This window comes from Ictidomys tridecemlineatus, chromosome 5 (genome assembly GCF_052094955.1).
Source record: "Ictidomys tridecemlineatus isolate mIctTri1 chromosome 5, mIctTri1.hap1, whole genome shotgun sequence".
Lineage (NCBI taxonomy): Eukaryota > Metazoa > Chordata > Mammalia > Rodentia > Sciuridae > Ictidomys > Ictidomys tridecemlineatus.
Genome location: NC_135481.1, coordinates 19,384,713 through 19,406,129, shown reverse-complemented (window position 1 = coordinate 19,406,129; position 21,417 = coordinate 19,384,713). Strand labels below are relative to the sequence as shown.

General features: G+C 37.5%; 1 protein-coding gene and 1 pseudogene across 4 annotated transcripts in view; one reads left to right on the top strand and one right to left on the bottom strand.

Annotated features, from left to right (window-relative positions):
- The first annotated feature begins 219 nt into the window (after positions 1-219).
- The window catches only part of Usp3 (ubiquitin specific peptidase 3), a 92,472-nt gene continuing 71,274 nt past the window's right edge, over positions 220-21,417 (top strand). Inside the window, exon 1 of one of the 4 annotated variants that reach the window (XM_078049500.1) lies at positions 220-523. In XM_078049500.1, coding sequence (XP_077905626.1) covers positions 433-523 — 91 coding nt within the window. In that variant the 5' untranslated portion in view covers positions 220-432. Of the gene's footprint in view, positions 662-1,001; positions 1,138-21,417 lie in introns of those variants that run through there. The other 3 variants (XM_005316666.5, XM_013359382.4, XM_078049501.1) reach the window with 3 other exon arrangements.
- LOC106144805 (large ribosomal subunit protein uL30 pseudogene) lies at positions 617-7,165 on the bottom strand (annotated as a pseudogene).

Genomic DNA, 21,417 nt, shown 5'->3' with positions numbered 1-21,417 from the left:
CTTCCCTAAGTCAGGGAAGCCGCAGCCACCCAGGGGAGCGGAATTGGGAAAGTCACTTCCAAGCGCCGCAGGACCCGAAGCTATCAGATGCGGGTAGCGAGCGCGGAGACCCCAACCGCGGGAGTGCACAGGGGCGGAGCCGGCCTTGGAGGCGGGGCCTGCCCGGGAAGGCGGAAGCCTCGGGTCTAGAGGTGGCGACAGAACCCGGATCCCGGAATTCCACGTTCTTCGGAGCGGAGTGCTGAGAGAAGGCGGGCGGGAAAACCCGGCGCCCGGAAGCCCTTGCTTTCTTTGACGCAAGGGCTCGGGACGCAGCCGCTGTCTGCCTAGCGCCCGGCGAGGAGCGACCCCAGACGGAGCCTCCAGAGTCCCTCCGCCCCCGCCTCGTTCGGCCCCGGAGCCTCTGTCCTCCCTGCCACGGTCCTCGTGGCCATGGAGTGCCCGCACCTCAGTTCCAGCGTCTGCATCGCTCCGGACTCAGCCAAGTTCCCCAACGGCTCCCCGTCGTCCTGGTGCTGCAGCGGTGAGTGCGGCCCCGAGCCGGCCGGCCGCGCACCCGAGGCCCCGGCTCTGCCGGGCCTGCCGTCTAAGGGCCGCAGGCAGCCGGTGCGCGGACCTAGGGACGGGTGAGAGCGAGCCTGGCCCGACGCGCTGAGGAGGGGTACGCGGTGAAGCGGGCGCGGGTGGGAGCAGCGGCGGCTCCTTTGTTTCTCGCGGCCCGACGGTCCGGCCGGCGAAGGAAAGGCCGGCGAGGGGCGGGAGTCCGCGGGGGCCTCGAGCGTGTCGGGGCCGCGGCGGGCGGGGACCCTGGCCGGCGTTCGCGCCCCTTGCCCCGCCCTGAGGCGCTCGGGGGCTGTGCTCGCGGGTTCTGCGGGGTCGGCAGTTGTGGGGGCGGTGGTTGTGGAGGCGGTGTCCGGCCCCCGCCGGGTTGCCGCACGTGTGGCGGAGCCCGACTTGGTTTCCTCAGTGGACCCGACAGGATAAAAAAAAAGCCACTCTCTTGACGCAGCTTTGTCTGGGCTGTGGGGCGCGCGGGGCCCTTCGCGGCCGCCTGCCTCGGCCGGGCTTTATTTCCCTTCCCCACAGGCTCAGGCAACCCGAAGCCTCGAGAGGCGTTCAGAAGCTCGGGCGACGAAGGTCGGAATCTTTCATCAGCCTGGGAGGGTGAAGTTTGAAAACAGGCTGTAGGCTCCAGAGCTCCAAAGCTCGACCCAACAGCTGCTTTTGGAGGGGTGGCTCGAGTTTGCCTAAGATTGTTTCAAGACACAATTTTGGGTTGTCTGGAATTGCGTTTGATTCTAGAGTTCGAGTTCTTGTAAAACAGTTACTAGGTTTATTTAATGCTTTTGAGTAGCTTAAGCTTCTAACTCCCTCTGCGGGCCCCTTTGGAACCCCTAGTGCCCTCTCATTGTCTGCTCTATCGACTTCTTAGGATCGCACCGGCCACCCTGCTTTGATTACTTCCTGGTAGGGCCCTAGTGCCGCCGCTAGTCTTTGTTTATTAGCTTTAAGATGATCGCTATTAACCAGGGTTGTAGCGTTAACATTTGAATTGTACACTTCAGAAATCTCGAGTTTAAAGAAATATAGAAATAGAGATGGTATGATTTAGCTGTGTGACACTTCTCTTGGATTGGACTGGGAAGATAGGTTAGAGAATGCTTAACACTTTGGCAGGTTTCTTCTCCTTCGCAGATTGTTTCTTAAAGGATGATTATGTACTTGGGGGGAAAAAGAAAGCTACAAAGAAAAACATACTTTAGGTTAAGGAATAGAAATAACTGCAGTTTCTTGAAACTCTCGGACGTTTGATGCTTTGCTTGTGTTGTAAACTCTCGTCTTTTTCTACATGCAGGCTTTAAAAATTAACTAGTTAATTGATTTCACAGTGTAGTATTGTAGTTCTTTCCTGAGAATGCAGAAACTTGGATAAATTAACTCTTAACCTATACATATATCTTCAACAGTAAATGTTGAGTGTGGCACAAAAAAATAGGGTGTATCACATTGCTTTTCAAATTGATTGGTGGCACATTAGCTATAGCTCTGGAACTTAATTTTTTTCCAAAAGAGATTTGGAAAAGAAAATAAAATACTAGGAAAACATACCTTCCAAGGAATGGAGCAATTACTGTTGCTCAATACAAAATGGACAGCTAGCACACTTTTGACTTTTTCTAGGTAAAATCACATCAAACCTAAAAATGGCTTCACTGACACAATCATATATATATATATATATATATATATATATATGACAAGAATTATGCTAGTGGCAAATATCCTGTTGTCAGTCAGTCTTGCCTCTATCAGGGAATCCAGTTAATTGTGGAATAGAGATGCAGGAGATCAAGGAACTCGGTAAGATAAAATGGAACAAAACAGAGAGACTTATTCTGATGGTAAGAATTAACTAGTATGTTAAAATTAAAGGATGAATGATTTCTGTCTAAGGGATAGAATGGCATTTTTGCATCTTGCAAGAAAATTTGCCTCCGACATTGCTTTGCAAAGGTGATTCTAGTCACTTGCTTGGATTTATAAACCAATTAAGCTAGTTTCTCAACCTTGTGTGGGTTTTGTCTTCTGTCCACATTGTGAATTGAACCCTTTCCATCTGTGCTTCCCATTTTAGCCTGTTGGCATTCATTTGTTGATATAATCTAGTGTTATTGTATTAAGCTTGATCTTGTTCTTGCCTGCCTGTTGTTTCAATGATTAAATGAATAGTAAATCTGGGAGTCCTTAACTGATCATCTTGGAGCGTTGTGTTCTGTTTTTTTTTTTTTTCCTCCAACACTCTTGAATTTTATTTATTTATTTTTTGGTAGAGGACCAAATGGGTAGTCAGTGTGTTGAATAATGCTGTGACTGGATATTGAGTCTGATTACATTCTTATTAAGGAGAGGAAAATCCCTATTTTGGCACCGGGACAATAAAAGTAATGCCCTTGCCTTGTTTTCTTTGGGAGCTTGCAATTATACCCGAGCGAGATAGCCAAGCAAATTGCAAAAGACCAACATCGTAGGCCCTACTAGCTAGCAATACATCCTTGGACAAGTAGTTCTGATTCCTTTGAGTATCAGTTTTGTTGTGTCATCTGTTAAAAAGAGAGGAAGTATTATTTTGCATTTACTTCACAGGTTGCTGTTTTTCACAAAAAAGTAATTTTTGTGAAAACATCCAGAAACTGTTCTACACTGTCCAGATAATAGGTGGAATTGCAGCTTAGAACATTTTTATAAAGAAGACCCTGAGTAATTAAATATCTAAAGCCCATTAAATGGAGCCCAGAACAGACTGGCTTTATGCTGAATTATGCTTTACAAGGAGATACAGAACTCAACAAGATTAGGGTGGTAAGTAGTAATTATATTTCAGAATTAACTTGAGCTTCTTATCCCTGGAAGGCACTGTGTGTTGTGTTATATAATTGTATACGACAGTGCTTCTTACATTTTTTGTTCTCAGGACCACTTAATGGTCTTAAAAAATTTTAAGACCCTAAAGGCCCATGTGTGGCTTATACCTATTGATATTGCTTTATTAGAAATTAAAGCAAAAATTTGTTTTGTTAATTTACTTATAAGTAACAATAGATTCAGTACCTGTTAATATAAATTACAGTTTATATAAAGTGTTTTTCAAAGCAAAAATTAGTAAAGAATGAAATTAATTTAAATTTTTGCAACTCCTTGTTTAGCTTAATAGAAGAGCTGATTGATTCTCATATCTGTTTCTGAATTATGTTTCTCAAATACTACAGTTCATATAGCCTCTGGAAAACTCCATCTCCTGAGAGAACGAGAGTAAACAATAAGAGTAATCTCTTATTAATTTTCATGCAAATAGTTTTAACCTTCTGGATCCCCTGAAAGGGTCTTGGAAACTCTTAGGAGTGCAGGACCAAACGTGAGGACTCACTGGTGTACAGGTTTTTAACAGTTAATGATACCTGTGCTTATTAAAATACCTTTAAAAATTAGAGAAATCCTTAAGGCTGGCAATATTTATGTAGAATCTTTAAATTTTTGAAACACATTAGCTGGGAAACATATTATGGGGTCTAATAGTTCCTTGTTAGCCAAAAACAAAACAAAACAAAATTATAGTCTAATGTAGTTGGGAGAGAGACAGGAAGCTAATTTCTGAAGATAAATCCATGTTGTGGTTTAAGGTAAATGTTAAAATTAGCAGTTCCCTAATAAGGTAAAAAAGATTTATGTCTAATCATTGCTAAAGGTATTCTGTTTTAAATGAAAAAGTTTTAAATAAAAAACCAGGACATTCTCTCAAGCTTTTTGTTAGGTGCACATACCAGATGTTATTTTCAGAAGCTGGAAGCTTGGGCATTTCTTATTTTTGTGGGTAAAAGAGTTTAGCCAGTGGCAAAAGACAGGGAAAAAACATGAATTGCTTTTTTAAAAAAATGGCCTGACCACAACTTTTAATAACTAAGGAAAGCCAAAGACCAAGCATTTGGACTTCAGAGGTTTAGGTTAAATAGCAGGTTAAACTGAAGATATTTTTTAATAACAAAGGCATGAACAATCTCCTTTGATTTATTGTCTGAACATTTGAGGGTGCCTCTTTAAGTTTTCAGTACATACTTGTCTTATTATTCTACTCATGAAAACTTAAGTGTAGATCAAGTAAATGTCTTGCAGTTTGAGTGGATATTGGAAAAAATACATATATATATATATATGTATATATATATATTTTAAGATTTATTCAGGGGCCGAGATTGTGGCTCAGTGGTAGAGCACTTGCCTTGCATGTGTGAGGCCCTAGGTTTGATCCTCAGCACCACATTAAAAAAAAAAAGTAGAGTTATTAGGTTCATATGCAACTAAAAATTTTTAAAAAGGTCCATTCAATAGGATGAGATGCTGATTATTGGTTGTTTGTCAGTGGTAATAAATTTGTAATGAACTGGTCAACTTGTGATCAAGATAAGAACTCACCTTAATGGAGTGATGGGTTATTTTGTATAATTCTGTCACAATTGATATTTAAAGAAGACTCCAGTTTATCTAGTGGACTCAATTTCCTAGATGGGATCCATCATTTTGTTCATTAGGTCAAATACTTTTACTGCTTTTAAGTAATGTTCCGTGGTGTGTTAGTTATTAAGTGCCTACACTTAATAGGACACTCTGCAAACATATGTTTAACAGATGACCCTCCCCACCTTTGGTACTGGGAATTGAAACCCAGGAACGCTCTACCACTGAGGTACACCCCCAGCCCTTTCTTTGTTTTTTGAGACAGGGTCTTAAATTGCCCAGGCTGTCCTCGAACTTGCAATCCTCCTGTCTCAACCTTCCGAGTTTTTAGGGTTACAGGCGTATCCCCCTGGCCTACTTGGATGAACTTACTTTCTTTTTTTGGGGGGGGGGGAACTAGGGGAGTTACTGGGGATTGAACCCAGGAGTTCTCTATTACCTACCTATAACCCCAGTGCTTTTTATTTTGAGAGAGTGTCTTACTGAATTCCCAAGGCTGGCCGCAGATTTGTGATCTTCCTACCTCATCCTCCTGAATAGCTGGTATTACAGGTGTATGCTACCATGCCAGCTGGGTGAACTTTTTTTTTTTCCACTTAGATCATAGTGCAACAGTTTTTTAAGTTTATGTTGAAAATAAATGGCGAATGAGCTTCCGGCAAGAATGCTTTCACCAGCCCAAGTTCTCAAAGTCTTAGCCAGTGAATTTTGGCTGGTTTGTAAGCAAATGACCATTGGTAATGTTACGATAGTAAATTTGTATTCTTTTGACATTCTATGTTTATGGATAGGCAGGAGGACATTTTAGTTGTAAATGAGGATTAGGCAGTTAAAATCAGTGCACTGGTGACACTTTTCCCACATTAATACTGAAGATTGGTATTTAATTTTTACATTCTCTCTTGAAAAATTTAAACTTTATTGGAATATTTAAAAAGCCTAAGTGAAATGGAGTTGTCTTTCTTGACTTTTAGGTGGTATTCCTTTCCCATTCTGTCCCTCAGAACCTTTAAGTAGCCTCAGCCTATTCCGGTAGTCTCTCAATAACTTATAATTGCTGAGAAACACCTCACATTTAGGATGTGCTCCATTTGTTGAAGAGGCTGCAGTCTAGAGATTGAGCTTAACATTTTTTTTTTTAACATTGAGAGCAAGTACTGTTTTGTTAACTGATCAGATTACAAAAATACCATGGTAGATACCTTAATTCATCCTTGTAATAAGCCTGCTGATCTAATCTGGTCTTCCCTGTTGCCAGCATCTCCACCTTCTACAAAATGGCTGTTTTTTTTTTTTTTCCTTCTCTTCTTGGAGAAGATAATTTGAAGGGCCACAGAAAGTTATTTTACAGGTGTATGCCACTGTGCCAGCTGGGTAAGCTTTTTTTCCCCCATTTAAATCATAGCTGCAACAGTCTTTTTAAGTTTATGTTGAAAATAAATGGCAAGTGAGCTTCCCCCCCAGAATGTTTTCACCAGCCTGAGCTCTCAGTGTCTTAGCCAGTAAATTTTGGCTGGTTTGTAACCAAATGACCATTGGTAATGTTACTACAATAAATTTAAATTGTTTTCCAACAGTGTAGATCTTATGAATCAGATACTCCTTGCAAATGATGCTGTATTTACCAAGAGATTGAGCAGTCAAAGTGTTTTTTTTCGTTTCTTATTGATTTTTGCCATATCCACACTTGTAGATAAGCTCATTCACTGACTTCAGGTTTGGGTACCCCCATGTAACATTTGGTTCCATGATCCTCAGCATGTTTATCAAACCCTTGTTGAGCTTAACGAAGGTGCCAATGAAGATCAACAAAGGTGAAGAAGTTGTAGCACCTTACAAACTTTTGGACTCAAATGATTGATACCTGTGATCCCGATGACAAATGCCAATTTGGATTCTGCAGGTACATGGAAGTTGCCAGCTTTCTTGCCATCCTAGTCATTTGAAATCTCCATTCTGTATATCTGCCTGTATTCCTTGTGGTAATGCTTGGCTTTTCATAAATAAGCTTCCTTCTTGCCTTTTGAAGCATCTTTTGGGCAAACTTCTTTCTCAGGTGCTTTACATTCAGCTCTGTGAAATTTTTTTGCTGCTTCTAAAGGGTTTCTGCTGGCACAGCAGGAGCCTTCTTTTTCTTTTTTTTCAGCACCTCCATGGTTCCAGCCAGAAAAAGAGCACATATTGCTTTTGTGAAGAAGTTTTGATATATTCATTGATCAGAAATTATTTCCTAGGTAGTATACTTACTGTAAAAAGAACATCCTCAGCAGAAGGAAGAATGGAGTTGAGGGGAGAATTAAAAGTCTGATTTCTTTTCCTGTTATTCATTTATCCTCAGAATAATTTCTTTTCATCATTCTTAGTTTTTACACCATTAGCATTAAGCTCTTATATATAACATGCTACTTTTTCCTCTTTGAAATTTATGCAATTTTCTTCTCTACTGGAATGTAAAAGATTAGTTTTGGATTCTTCCAATTAAAAGTAGAAAAACTTATGCTTGTATAGTGTTTGCAGCTCAGTAAGCAAACCAATGTGTAGTTTGTAGCTTAGTAATTTAAATTCCTGTTTTAAAATTTAATTGAGTCCCTTTTCCATCAGGGAATAATGTATATACACTTCCCCTTAACTGCTTTCTCTCTACATATATATGTATGTATGTATGCGGTGTGTGTGTGTGTGTGTGTGTGTGTGTGTATGCATGTATGTAGTAGTTGGACACGATATATTTTTTTAATTTTATGTGGTGCTGAGGATCGAACCTCGTGCCTTGTACGTGCTAGGCCAGTGCTCTACAGCTGAGCCACAAACCCAGCCCTAGCTGTTTTTTTCAATATGTTTTATATGTTTTTTTTTCTTTTTTGAAGAAAAAAATAATCTTTGGTTAAGCTGCAGTTTTCAACCTATTACATACATGTTTTGCATTCAGCCTAGGCATTGGAATAGATTTAGCTTCTCAGTGTTTGGAGTGGAAAATAATATACAGTGTAATCTACTTTAGTGTTTTATGTTTATTCATAGCCTCAGACAGGAAAAAAACTGAATTCTAGGTGTTGTAATGGAGTTTTCCTAGACAGATGGCTTAGAAGGAAGTACTTTGATAGATTCTCAGTGGGGGCTAGTACTTTTTGGAAGGAATACTTGTGATGAAGCTTACATTGATTGGCAGTTCAGAATGCTGAGAATAGCATTAAGGACAGCAACAACTTGTTTATTTTACCTAGAATTGTTTTGTGCCAAGACCTCTCAAGATGATGTGAAATTTCTGTGTAGTACCCTGTAAATATGGATATTTTTGAGGCTGAAAAGGAAATTCACCTAAAAATTGTTCATTGCAATCATTTCTTAAAAATTTTGGGGGTTGTTGAATGAACTTTGGCTTAGAACCTTGTAAATGGATCATCTTTTTAACTGTTGTGTGAGTCTGCAGATGTTATCATCTATAATAATTCCAGATGTTTTCTCATCTGTTAGTTTTAGTGAGTAGGAGGAGAATTGAGAACAACATGAAGTAACTTCAAAGCAGTTTGCTAGCATTTAATCCTGACTAATTTAATTAACTACACATCCTTGTAGTTTTTCCTGTTTTATAGATTATGAAACTAAGACAAAGGTTAAGATGCTCAAGATACTCATGGATATTAAAGATAGCCCAAAGCTTAAACTCAAATACCATTTAAACTTTTAACCTGACTTTTTAAAAGCAAGATATTTGTCTTTTAGTAACTTAATGATAATTTAAAGTAATTTAATGTTAAAATTTTTTTTTAGTTGTTGATAGACATTTATTTATATGCAGTGCTGAGAATTGAACCCCATGCCTCACACATGCCAGGCAAGTGTGCTACAGCTGAGCCACAGTCCCAGCCTACTTAATGATAATTTAGAGGATTTAAAGTGGTGGGAAACATATTTGAAGTAATTCCTCTGAATATTTTTGACATGAAAATACATTTTAAATTCCATATCTTGAAATATATTTTAAATTGAAAATAACTCTAAAATATCTTGAAAATAACTCTTTTTAAAATTTGGTATTTGACTCCCATAACCCAATTTATTGATTCAAGTACTGACAAATTAGAACAAATAAATGGGAAGAAAACTGTTTTGAACGTCAGCTTATTTGGGTTCAAATCTAATTTTATGTAGGCCAAAATTCACATTATTTTAGTTCAAACGTGATAAACCAGCCTCCTCAACAAAGCCATGGCTGATAGCTTTTGGTTATTTAAAATATATTTCAGTTGAGCTTCCCCTCGCTCCCATTTTTTCAGTTTATTTCTTGTAAAGAAGATTCTCTTTGGAGGTGGTTTGCTGTTGAGTGGAGGAGGGAGAGAATTCTTAAGGTATAAAATTTTGCTTTTGCCTCTGGTAGCTCAGAGGTTATTTGAATCTGCTTTTAGGCAACATACTCTGATGATTCTCTTTAGCTATATTCTAAAAGATTTTCCAATTGTATTTCCTGTAAAAGTAAATTATAGTTTTTAGGTTGCAGAGCTTAAAACAAATTTCCCTCTTAAGATATACGGAAAAGTATACATGTGTGCTATTTGCAGATGCATAAAATCCAGATGAGTTTAGGAAGGCAATTTCAGAGTTCGAAAACTACTGTAGAAGTTAAACATGGAAGCTTGGTGAAGTGGCGCATGCCTGTAATCCCAGCAGCATGGGAGGCTGAGACAGGATGATCATGAGTTCAAAGACAGCCTCAGCAATGGTGAGGCGCTAAGCAACTCAGTGAGACCCTGTCTCTAAATAAATTACAAATATGGCTGGGATGTGGCACAATGATTGAGTACCCCTGAGTTCAATACTTAGTATGCGCGCGCGCACACACGCACACACACACACAAATATGGACATTGAAAAGTGAAGTTTACTTTTTGTTTGTGTTAGGCATATGTCTCACAATTAAGGATTTCACAGTTAGTGCTATCTAATTTAATTTTATAAGACCCTTTGAGTGTTTTTAAGATAAACCAGCATATGTCTTTTTAAAAAAATATTTATTTTTTTAGTTGTAATTGGACACAATACCTTTATTTCACTTATTTATTTCTATGTGATGCTAAGGATTGAACCCAGGGTCTTAAACATGTGAGGTGAACACTCTACCACTGAGCCACAACCCCAGCCCCCACCAAATATCTTTTAAAACATTATTATTCAACTGGATTTTTTTTCTGGAAACTTTGTACTCTACTTTAGGATTGAGAAATTGATTCAATGAACTGTTCTCCATTTTTCATTCTCCAAGGCAGGTGTTCTGTCTTATTTTTTCGTTGTTTTAGCTGGGTTTAAGGTAGCCTTCCTTGTAGAAATCTGCTTGCCTGTTTATCCGTGACTGCTCCTAAAGACCTTTAATTTTAGGGACTGCTTATACTGTATCTTATCACCGAGAAGAGAAGGCTGACAATTAACTAACATATTCTTTCAGGTTTAATTTAACTGATTATAGGATAACACACTTACTCTTTTAGCTCCTTTACATCTTTGTCCTTGCTGACCACGCACAGGTTTTCTTTTTTAAATAATGCATTATTGTTCCATTCCTTTGTTTTGAACATTTGTTACACAATATTGGGATTTTTTTTTTTTTTTTGGTACTAGGAATTGAACTAAGGGGCATTTGACTACTGAGCCACATTCCCAGCCCTATTTTGTATTTCATTTAGAGGCAGGGTCTCACTGAGTTGTTTAGCACCTTGCTTTTGCTGAGGCTAGCTTTGAATTCGAAATCCTCCTGTCTCAGCCTCTGGAGATGCTGGGATTACAGGAGTGTGCCACAGCACCTGGCTAGGATGTTAATATTCTGATCAAAGTTTTTGAAGATCAAGTTGACATTTCTAGTTATGACATACTTCCCTGTGATAACATGTTAGAAAAATGTTCTAATATTTGTTTTTAAATGCCATATAACTTAGAGACCATGGGGTCAATGCTTGTATTATTGTTAGAAAATTTTAATTTTTTAAATAAAATGTCCTTTAATTTAATTGAGATGAACTCTCAATTCCATGTGAGTTTTTTTGGATGTTAGTAGTGAGATCATTTAGCATTTTTAAGAAATTGCTTTACAACAACTAAAGGATAAAGCTTCATCTTGTGTGTGTGTGAAGTAATTGCCAGAGCTCAACATTCAGCCATGAAAATTTAATTCTGAGTGCTTAAACACATTAGTTTCTTTTTATTCATTTTGAGTGCTTTATTTGTGTGTGGTTGTAATAGAGCTCATTTCAAAAATATGTATTTTCAGACATTTTTTTTCCTTTGAATATTAAAGAACTTTTGGAATTTGCAGGTGCCTATTTCCTGGAATACTAGGTATTTGACTCTTTAGGCAGCATGTAAATATATTTATACACACACACACACACACACACACACACACAGTTTGTATTTTGTCCATTCTTTTTCTTCACAGATAGTCCTAAATTTTAAAAGAATAGTTTCCTAGACCCTCATCATTATACAAAATACATGTATGAATATGTGAATTTGGTGTTTAAATACCTTATATACAGAGACATGATAAATTGTGGTATATTAAGAATTGTAATGCAAAAAAAATATTTTCCTAGCCCATCAGTAATTACAAATATGGAATTTTTTTCTACGTCGTGCTTTAATGCTAATCTTTGTTACACAATCAAAAGAAATTATAAAGAGAATTACAAAATGAAGATATTAAACCTATTGTTCTCTGAGAAAAGTCTGATATTAAGAGGTTCCTAAACCTCATAATTATTTTATTTACTTGTGGGAGGGAGTGCTTCCTTAAAATATATATATAATTTTTTGTTGTTGCATGTACTTGCTGCTGTTTTGAAATAATAGTTGCTTGGTGCTTACATTTATGATTTTTATTAATTTCTTTTGAAGTGCCATTACTGTTTAACTGTGAAATTGCTTACTCGGGTTGTTAGCAAAAGCATGGAATTGCATACATCTTACTATGTTAAATAAATGGAAATACTAGATGTCAGAACTTAGGTGATTCATGGCTTTTGTTTTCATTCTGTATATAATCAGCATCAAAGGGGAGGTTATTTTTAAAACAATATCAACTCCTGGTAATTTTTTTTCTAGCTATTTGTGTCTGATTTTCCAAAGGCAAAAGTGGCCCATTTTGACTCTGATTTAATAATCTGCTTGACTTTAGTAGTTTTGATCCATCTTCTTACTATTTTTTTTTCACTTTGTTTGGTGGTAGGGCCACAGTTCAATATGTAAGCTGAAAACTGATATAATAGATGTAGCACAAAATAGGTGTTTTTCATCAAAGTTGGACTGGACAAATTTGAGTTTGGATAGGAGGAATAAATTTGTTTCATATATCACAGTTTTTGAGAATATGTTGTTTCACACACGTTTCTATATGTTGTTTCCATTTGATGCTGAAAACTGATTTTAAAAATCCATGTAAAAATAGAGTAAAAAGCTTGAGCCAGTGGGAGGATCTGCCTTATGGATCAGAATTTGCCTCTATGTGGAAGTCAGCAGGACCAGATGCCCTCTCTTTTCTGGCTCTGTAGGTATCTGGATCTGTTAACATATAGATGACAAATTTTGGCCAGCTTTGAAATTACATTTGCTAGTGGAGGACACATGCCATTAGCTCTGCAAATTAGCCTCAAAGTACAGGGAATTCAATAAATGCCTGGCCCCAAATGATGAACTACTATTCTAATTCTTTTTTTAAAAGAGAGAGAAAGAATTTTTTAATATTTATTATTTTTTTAAGTTTTCGGTGGACACAACATCTTTATTTTATTTTTATATGGTGTCAAGGATTGAACCCAGTGCCCCACGCATGCCAGGTGAGTGCGTTACCGCTTGAGCCACATCCCCAGCCCCACTATTCTAATTTTTATGTGTAATAGATTTTACATTTTTTCCCCCTAGCCACCACCACCACCTCCTCCTCCTTTTTTTTTTTTTTTTTTTGTGTGGTGCTAATGATGGAACCCAGGGTCTTGCACATGACAGGCAAACACTCTACCCCTGAGCTACATCCACAGTCTTAGACTTTTTTAAAAAAAAAAGTAATCCTTTTTTTTTTTTTTTCCCTGAAGACCTCCTTCCCAGAGCCCTCTGTCCTCTGCTCCCATTTGAAATAACTGATCTCTAGGCCTACTGGACTTTTTTTTTTTTTTTTTTTTTTTTTTTTTGTACTAGGTGTTGAACTTGGATACTCAACCACTGACAGGCTCTCACTGAGTTGCTTAGTGCTTCACTTTTGCTGAGGCTTGCTTTGAACCCATGATCCTTTTACCTCAGCCCCTCGAGCCGCTGGGATTACAGACCTGCACCACCTTGTTCTGTTTACTGGACAGTTTTTAATCCCGTGATTCCCTTTACTCTTCTGTTGTTTTAGGCCTTCCCTTTTCTGGGTCCCCTGTCTTTCTCAGTTTATTTCATTATTTCATTATTTAGGTCCCTTACCATCAAGGTAAATCTTCGACCCCTTACAAGTCTGACATTTTTATTCTACCTTTCTTTGTACTTGATTGCTTGGCTGAATACAGAATATTAGAAAACAGTTTCTCCTTAGAGCAATAAAGGCATTGTTCCTTTTTAAATTTTTACTTACAAATTTGATAGCATGCTCTTCCCATCATATTTACATTTCTAATTTGTTCTTTTTGCTTTCTGGAATTCCTATTAATTGAAAGCGAGGTATCCTGAATGGGTCCTCTATTTTCTTTGTTTTTGTCTGAGTTTTTGGTGCTAGTTCCTGGGATGTTTCCTTGATATTTTTCTTCCACCTCTTCCATTGATTAATTGATTGATTGATTATTATTTTTTTTTTTTTTTTGGTGCTGGGGGTTGAACCCAGTGCTTTGTGCAGCAAAGGCAAGCACTCTACCAACTGAGCTATATCCCCAGCCCCTTCTTTTTGCCAGCTGGCCAGGCTGGCAACTAAAAAAACCACACAAACACAGAAATTCCTTTTTTAGAGGTCAGGGATGGGTCTGGGACCACAGGTGGTGTCAGCTCCCATGTTGGAAGGCAAGGGGAGCAAGGGAGGCAAGAGGCAAGAGAGAGAGCACAATCCCACCCTATTTATTGGGGAAAAGTCATTCATAAAATATTCCACCCAAATAAGGCAAGGGATTGGGTTTCCGAAGAGTGGAGTCTTGCTTGGTGATGTCCTGTGGACAGCATGTTGATTGACTCTTGGAAAGCCACACCCATCTCAGGGAGTGTGTGGGATCACAGGCAGAGAGAAAAGGCACATGTGTCGCACAGCCCCAAAAATGTGTAATGCCAGACCACTCCCTTCATATGCTCAAATGCGCATAGCTCACACACACACACACAGCCCATGGATGGCTATGACACCTCCCATTGAATTTTTTAAAAATATTTATTTTTTTAGTTTTAGGTGGACACAATATCTTTATTTTATTTTTACATGGTGCTGAGAATCGAACCCAGTGCCTCATGAATGCTAGGCGAGCGTGCTACCACTTGAGCTACATCCCCAGCCCTCCCATTGAATTTTTTTTTTTTTAGTTTTAGGTGCATACAATATCTTTATTTTATGTATGCATGTATGTATGTATGTCTCTTTAGTTTTAGGTGGATACATTAGTTTGTTTTTATGTAGTGCCAAGGATCCAACCCAGTGCCTCATGCATGCTAGGCGAGCGCTCTACCACTGAGCCACAACCCCAGCCCCTTTATTTTGTTTTTATGTGGTGCTGAGGATTGAACCCAGGGCCACATGCATGCTAGGCAAGCATGCTACCACTTGAGCCACATCCCCAGCACCTCCCATTGGATTTTGATGATCATATTTTTAATTTTCAAGAGCTCTTTCTCACGTTATGGCCAGTCCATTTATATACATCCTGCTGCTGCTGTTTTGCAATATCTTCTCCAGGGTTTAGAATTTGTTTGGAAGTTTTTCTGTACTCTGTGTATTGTTTCTATTTCCTCTTTTTGTTTTTAAAATTATTCTCTGGAGGTTTTATTTTAAAGATATATTTTGTCTTTTTCTTTTCATTTAAGAGTGAAGCACTACACAGGTCTGTGAATGGGTGGGTCTTATCTACAGTGGGCTTCCCTGTGAGATGGAGAGAAAGTCACCTTCATTGCAAGAAGACACTCAGATGTCTGTGGAGAATTTTTTCTAGTACTATTCACTTTTTCTATCTTCCCTCAGGGCTGTCGAGTTAGCTTCTGATGTCCGGATCTTGCAGTGCAAGATTTTCCATGACTCAGTTGTCCTTACAACCTTTGGACTCCTTGTTTTCAGTCCTGTCCTTACCCTTGCTATTTGTTGCCTTCTCCCATCTGCATCCTTCTCTGCTGGCAGGTGAGCTGCATCTTCCTTTGCACTATGGATTGCGTTGTTGTTCTGTTTTTTTTCCTGTCTTCCAAAAAACTGTTGAAATCTTTTGTCTGCTTTGATGGCTTTACATGTTCTCTTTATCTTATGTGTTTGTGTCTGTTTTATCCCTTTATTCTCATTGTAGTGGCATTTTTAGGTAGGAGATAGTGAGAAGTTGGTCTACCATGTTTGATGTCCTTTTAAAAGTAAATATCATTTTAAATCTAGTTTGCCCTATTAGAAATGGATCTTGATAATTACTTAGAGAGTTAAATAACCCAAACCCAAGTTTTGCACTAATCTATTTGAACAAATAAATTATTGTGTCTATCTTCTCTGATGATTAGAACAAAATACAGTGTTATTTATATTATCGGCCAACGGAGAGGTAAGCCCAAAGAGGTTTAACTTTGGTAAGCAAAATCACAAACTAAACTTTGGATATGTAAGCCTATAAAAGAAACAGTTGTAAGTCACTTGGGCTACTGGAGTTAATATGTTGTAATATTTTTGCTGGACTAGTTAATCGTCCATTAATGAATGGAAGTTGGTGCAAGGTTTGTAAGATTCTTTGACTCTGTACATTGGTAACGTGACCTCTTTCTTGTGTCTTTTTTTTTTAAAGTACATTTTTAATGGGAAATAAAGAATACAGGATTTTTAATCTCAAAGTTTAAAAAACTTGATTTTGATACAATTTCACATTTAAAGAAACATAGCTAAAAATAGTTTTAAAAACTTCCATAACTTCTTTACCTAGATTAGATTTGCCAGTTGTTAATGATTTTGCCTCATTTCCTTTATCATTTATATGTCGATTTTCTGTTTATATCCTCTTCCCTAATTAATTTGAAGATATAGTGGTACTTTAGCTTTCTTCTGAAATAGTTCTTCAGCATTTCTTTGTCTTTCATGTCTTGGCATTTTTGAAAAAGCCAAGTCAGATAGTTTATAGAATGTCCCTCACTTTGAGTTTTTCTGGGTTTTCTTCATGATTAGATTCAGGTTATGCATTCTTTGATAGGAATACAACAGAAGTAAGAAATATGTCTCCTCAGGGCATCATATCAAGAGGTGATAATATTGGTTTGTCTTGTTTTTGGTGATGTTAACTTTGATTGCTTTTGTTTTAGTAAGGTAATATTTGCTAGGTTAATTCAATCTAAAGTTAGTGTTTTCCTCCCTGTTAAAAGTAATTTGTAGCAGCTATTCTAGACATTTTTGAGATTTTGTTTTTATAATAATAGGTATATTATTATTATTATGTATCAGTGTGAATAAAAATTTAACTTTTTTAATTGTGCAAGCAGTAATGTGTAAATGCTTTCATAATAATAATTCAAGTTCTTTGCCTGCCTACTCCTATCTTCCCATTTTTTGTGGCCTTACCAATGTATTCAAGGCTATTTATTGCAATGCAATATTTTGTTGGAATTATTTTTCTGTCTAGGAAACCTTGAAAAACTGTAATTGTCCTTGGGAATATTTTTAGTAAATTAATAAACTAATATGCTTTGGGTCAACATTCATTTAAGCAGTTGACTGTTCCTTATACATATCAGTGCTGTTTTACATCTGAGTGCTCAGACCTAGCTGTTTCTGAAACTTCTCACTTTTAATTTAATTTACATAGGTTTCTTTTTGCAAACTGTTGACGGCTCCTTCTTAGGATTATAAAATGGCAGGATAGAAATAAGGATTTCAGCATTCACTTTCTCTGATAGGTCTCAGAGGATTGATGATTATGAACTGCAGGTCCTTAGAGGAATGACATCTTATATTCCCAGATAATGCTTTTGTTCTAACAAGTGGGCATTGGAATAGAAGTCAGACCTCCTCCAGCTGCATTGCTAGATAACCATGTCAAAGATTGGCTAATGTAGTTTCCTGCCAGAGGGACCACAGATGGTATTACTTATATATGGAGTTAAATGATTCCCTTACTGTGAGGGTGGCTTTGCCCCCAGACAGATTACTTCTGGCCCTGAGAAGCCTTTTCAGTTTATGTGCATGCGTCATACAGGTGTTATTGTTTTCTGTGCATGCTCTGATGTAGAAAAGTCTCAAAATTAACTTCTGATTGCTCTAAGGACATTGATTCTTAAAGAGGACTAGATAATAAGGTGGATAAATAAGAATTATTTAGGGTTTAAGTTAAAACCTACTGATCTACAAAAATAAGCTGATAACCATATCTTAAATTTGGGATAATTTGAAATAGTTCCTGTTCACTTTGCTTGAATAAAAGTTAGAAGTTACCAGCTATAAATAAAAATGAAACTGTTATTTGCAGGAAAATGGATTGAATTAGAGACCATTATGTTAAGCAAAATTTTAAAAAGTTACAAGTTACAATTAAATGACTTGGCCTGTAACCTCATTGTTTTTGATATTAGAATATTAAATAGTTTACATTAAGAACTTAACATCTTTTTTAGTCTGAATTTTGACAATTCAATTTGTTGCCATACTGATAATATACCAAATAGAATAGATACCCAAGGTATACTTTGGTTGCTTAAATTGACAAACTAGGATTTAATATCTGTTCTGAATACCTCTGATTTTGATGTATTTCAGTATGGCTTGGTTCTTGAGTTGCTTCTATATGTAAATGTTTTATTTGAGTAGCATCTTACTAAGTTGTCTGAATCTACTTACATTATCTCTCAAAATTTGCTTATAAAATGCATTTTGTTTCTAGAAGTATTTATTTTACATTGGATTTCTAAAATTTAATGATTTGATATGGTGGTTATAATAGTTACATAAGCTTTGAAATAAGTTTATTAAAATTGAACATTTGATTTCATTAATTTGTTTTGGATTTCATCTTAGGTCAGATATAGGAGGAGTTTCTGAGGGATTTTTGCTGGCTTTAATTTGACTTATAGTATTTGGAATTTTTCTGTGGAAAAATATTGTCAATTGAAATTCTTTTAAAGAATATAAGCTGAAGAAAGCTGTTAGTTGTGGTGTGGACATCTGTTAACTGCAGTGTGTACAATAATAGTACCTCCTGACAGTGATTTTATTCTTTTACATATGTTTTAGGAGAACGGAGAGCTGATATCTGACGTTCACTTTTTTTTTTCTTTTTTCTTTTTTTTTCTTTGGTACTGTGATTGAACCCACAGGCACTTTACCACTGAGTGACATCCTTTATCCTTTATTTTTTTTTTTATTTTGAGACAGGGTCTCCTTAGGTTGCTGAGGGTCTCCCTAAATTTCTGAGATTGGCCTCAAATTTGGAATTCTCCTGCCTCAACCTTCCGAGTAGTTGAGATTACAGGTGTGTGCCACTGTGACCAGCTCACTGGGTGCTTTTCTATTTCTTAGGCTCTATGCTATGTACTTCATAAGTTTGTCTCTTGAAATCCTTACCATAGCCATGTGAGATAGAGGTGGTATTTTCCCATTTTATAGTGAAGAAAAATAGGCTGTGGAACCAACTATTACAGTAAGATTCTAAAATAAAAGAATGGTAGGCTATATTGGTTCTGAAGTTCATACTTGGTTTGCTATATCACATGACTGCTAATATTTATTTTGAGCCCATAGAATAACAGTGAATTCCTATGAAAGTAACACATTTGGTTCGGTACATTTTTGTATAAAAAAATTTTGACCCAGCTATCCCACTCCTCAGTTTATACCCAAAGAACTTAAAGTCAGCATACTACAGTGACACAGACACATCAATGTTTATAGTGGCTCAATTCACAATTCTAAACTATGGAACCGACCTAGGTGCCCTTCAACAGATGAATGGATAAAGAAAATGATACACACACACACACACACACACACACACACACACACACTACACACAATGGAATATACTCATCCTTAAAGAAGAATGAAATTATGACATTTGCCAGTAAATGGATGGAGCTAAAGAATATCATGCTAAATGAAATAAGCCAGTCCCAAAGAACCAAAAGCCAATATGTGGATACTCTTTCACAATAAGGTAGAGGGCGGCTAAGGAAGAATAGAAGTACTTTGGATTAGACAGAGGGGAATGAAGGGAAGGGAGGGGTATGGGGTAGGAAAGATAATAGAATGAATTGGACATTATTACCCTGTGGGCATAAATGACTACACGACTGGTGTAACTACATACCATAAACAACCAGAAAAATGAGAAGTTATACTCTATTTATGTATGATGTGTTAAAATGGATTCTGTCATTATATATAACTAATTAGAACAAATTTTAAAAAGGAAGGGGTTCTTTTGACGGGGTTGGGAGGCAAGGAAAGGAGATCAAGACCTTTGCAACTGAAATAATGTGAGCAGAGTTCTGGTCACTGTCCCTTTTGCCCTGCCAGGCCAGCTGGGGAATAATTTAATAGGAACTTTAAGAGAAAGTTGTGAGTACTTCCTACGAAATCTTGGGATATCAGAACTTCTGGGGTAAAGATAGAATTAGAAATAGAGATGGAGTAAGTTGTCCTCAACCTGAGGTTTTTCACAATGCTTATTAAATAACATAATCCAGAAAAGCAAAAGGAAGGAAGTATAAGGCTTAGTAGCATTTAATGAACAGAAAAGTGTCTATGGCACTTTTAAAGGATCTTTATGCAGAACTTGTGATTATATGGGAATGGTGCTTTAGAATTTGTGAAGGTTTTAAACTTGCTATTTGCTACTATTTTTACAATGTAGGTCAACATTAGGAGTGCTGCTCATTCTAAAGACTAAATTTGTCTTATGGTAGCAGCAGCACGTCTGGTTTTGAGTTTTTAAATATTGATGTGAAACAGAAATATTTAACCCAAAGGATTATGGCAACTGAATTGAGGCTAAACTGCTGTTTACCTCTAACTATCTCTGTTGTAGAGGAGATAGACTTGTCTTTGGATAGTTTAGATTCCTGTTGGGTAGACCTTTTTAAAGTTCCCATTCTCACTTCTGCTAAACAATTGTCATTCATTCCAGTGAGGAATTTAGCAGATGTGGTGGAAGTTTTATAATTAATACCCCTCCTCTATGGCAGTTGTCTATTGCTGGGTAACAAATGTCCTGCATCCTAGAAGTTTTAAAAAAAATTGTTTTGCTTATAATTTTGTAGAATAGTTTGACTGAGATTTTATCAGGCAAAGTTTCTGGGGCTAGAACATCTTCCAAAGTGGCTTCTTAATTCAGCATGTCTCTGTGTGAGTTAGTTATTTCTCTGGTCCCTCTGATGTCATATTCTCCAGATGGGGTTTGGGCTTTTCACAGTATGTTGGTCTCAGGATAATCATTTCTAATGGTGTGACTGGCTTCCCCTAGAGCAAGCATTCCAAGCAGTAAGAAGAGGAAGCTGTGACTTTTGTAAGATCTGGACTTGCAAATTGGAATCACTTCTGCCATGTTCAATTGCCCAAGGCAGTTACCGACCCTGCCCAGATTCAGGAAATGAGGACATAGAACTTGCCTCTCTATGGGAAGAAGAAAGTGTGAAAGAATTTGTGGCCATATTCAATCTACCACAAGGCATTTAAGCAGAAAGGTGGGAACTGTTAAGACAAATGCTTAAACTGTGACTTTACCAGCAATTAATTTACTTATCTAATGTTACAGGAGAGATGGATTGCCAGACTAGAATAAGAAAGGAATGGAAGTTAAAGAGAGCTGCTTGAAGGAAGAAAGTGGAAAAGATTTTTGTGGGGGGAAATAGAAAGGCAATGGAGACAAGCTTTGCTTCATAAATGTCTCCCTACCTAGGCCCTGAACTCAGGGTTCTATGATCTTGGCCTTGAGTCTCAATCTGGTACTTCTGAACATTTTGGATTTGGTGCCTTGTGCTTGGTCTTCTCTCCCAGTATTTGTACCTCTACTTAGCTCCATGCTCTTCCTTGGCTCACTTCTTTGGCCCTGAGTATCTCCTGTTGCCTTTTTTTTTTTTTTTTAGTTGTCAATGAATCTTTACTTTATTTATTTATATGCAGTGCTGAGAATCAAACCTAGTGCCTTACACATGCTAGGCAAGTGCTCTACCACTGCAGTAACCCCAGCCCACCTCCTGTTGCTTTTTATGAGAATTCTCCTGTTGCCCTATTCCCTGGGAACCAAA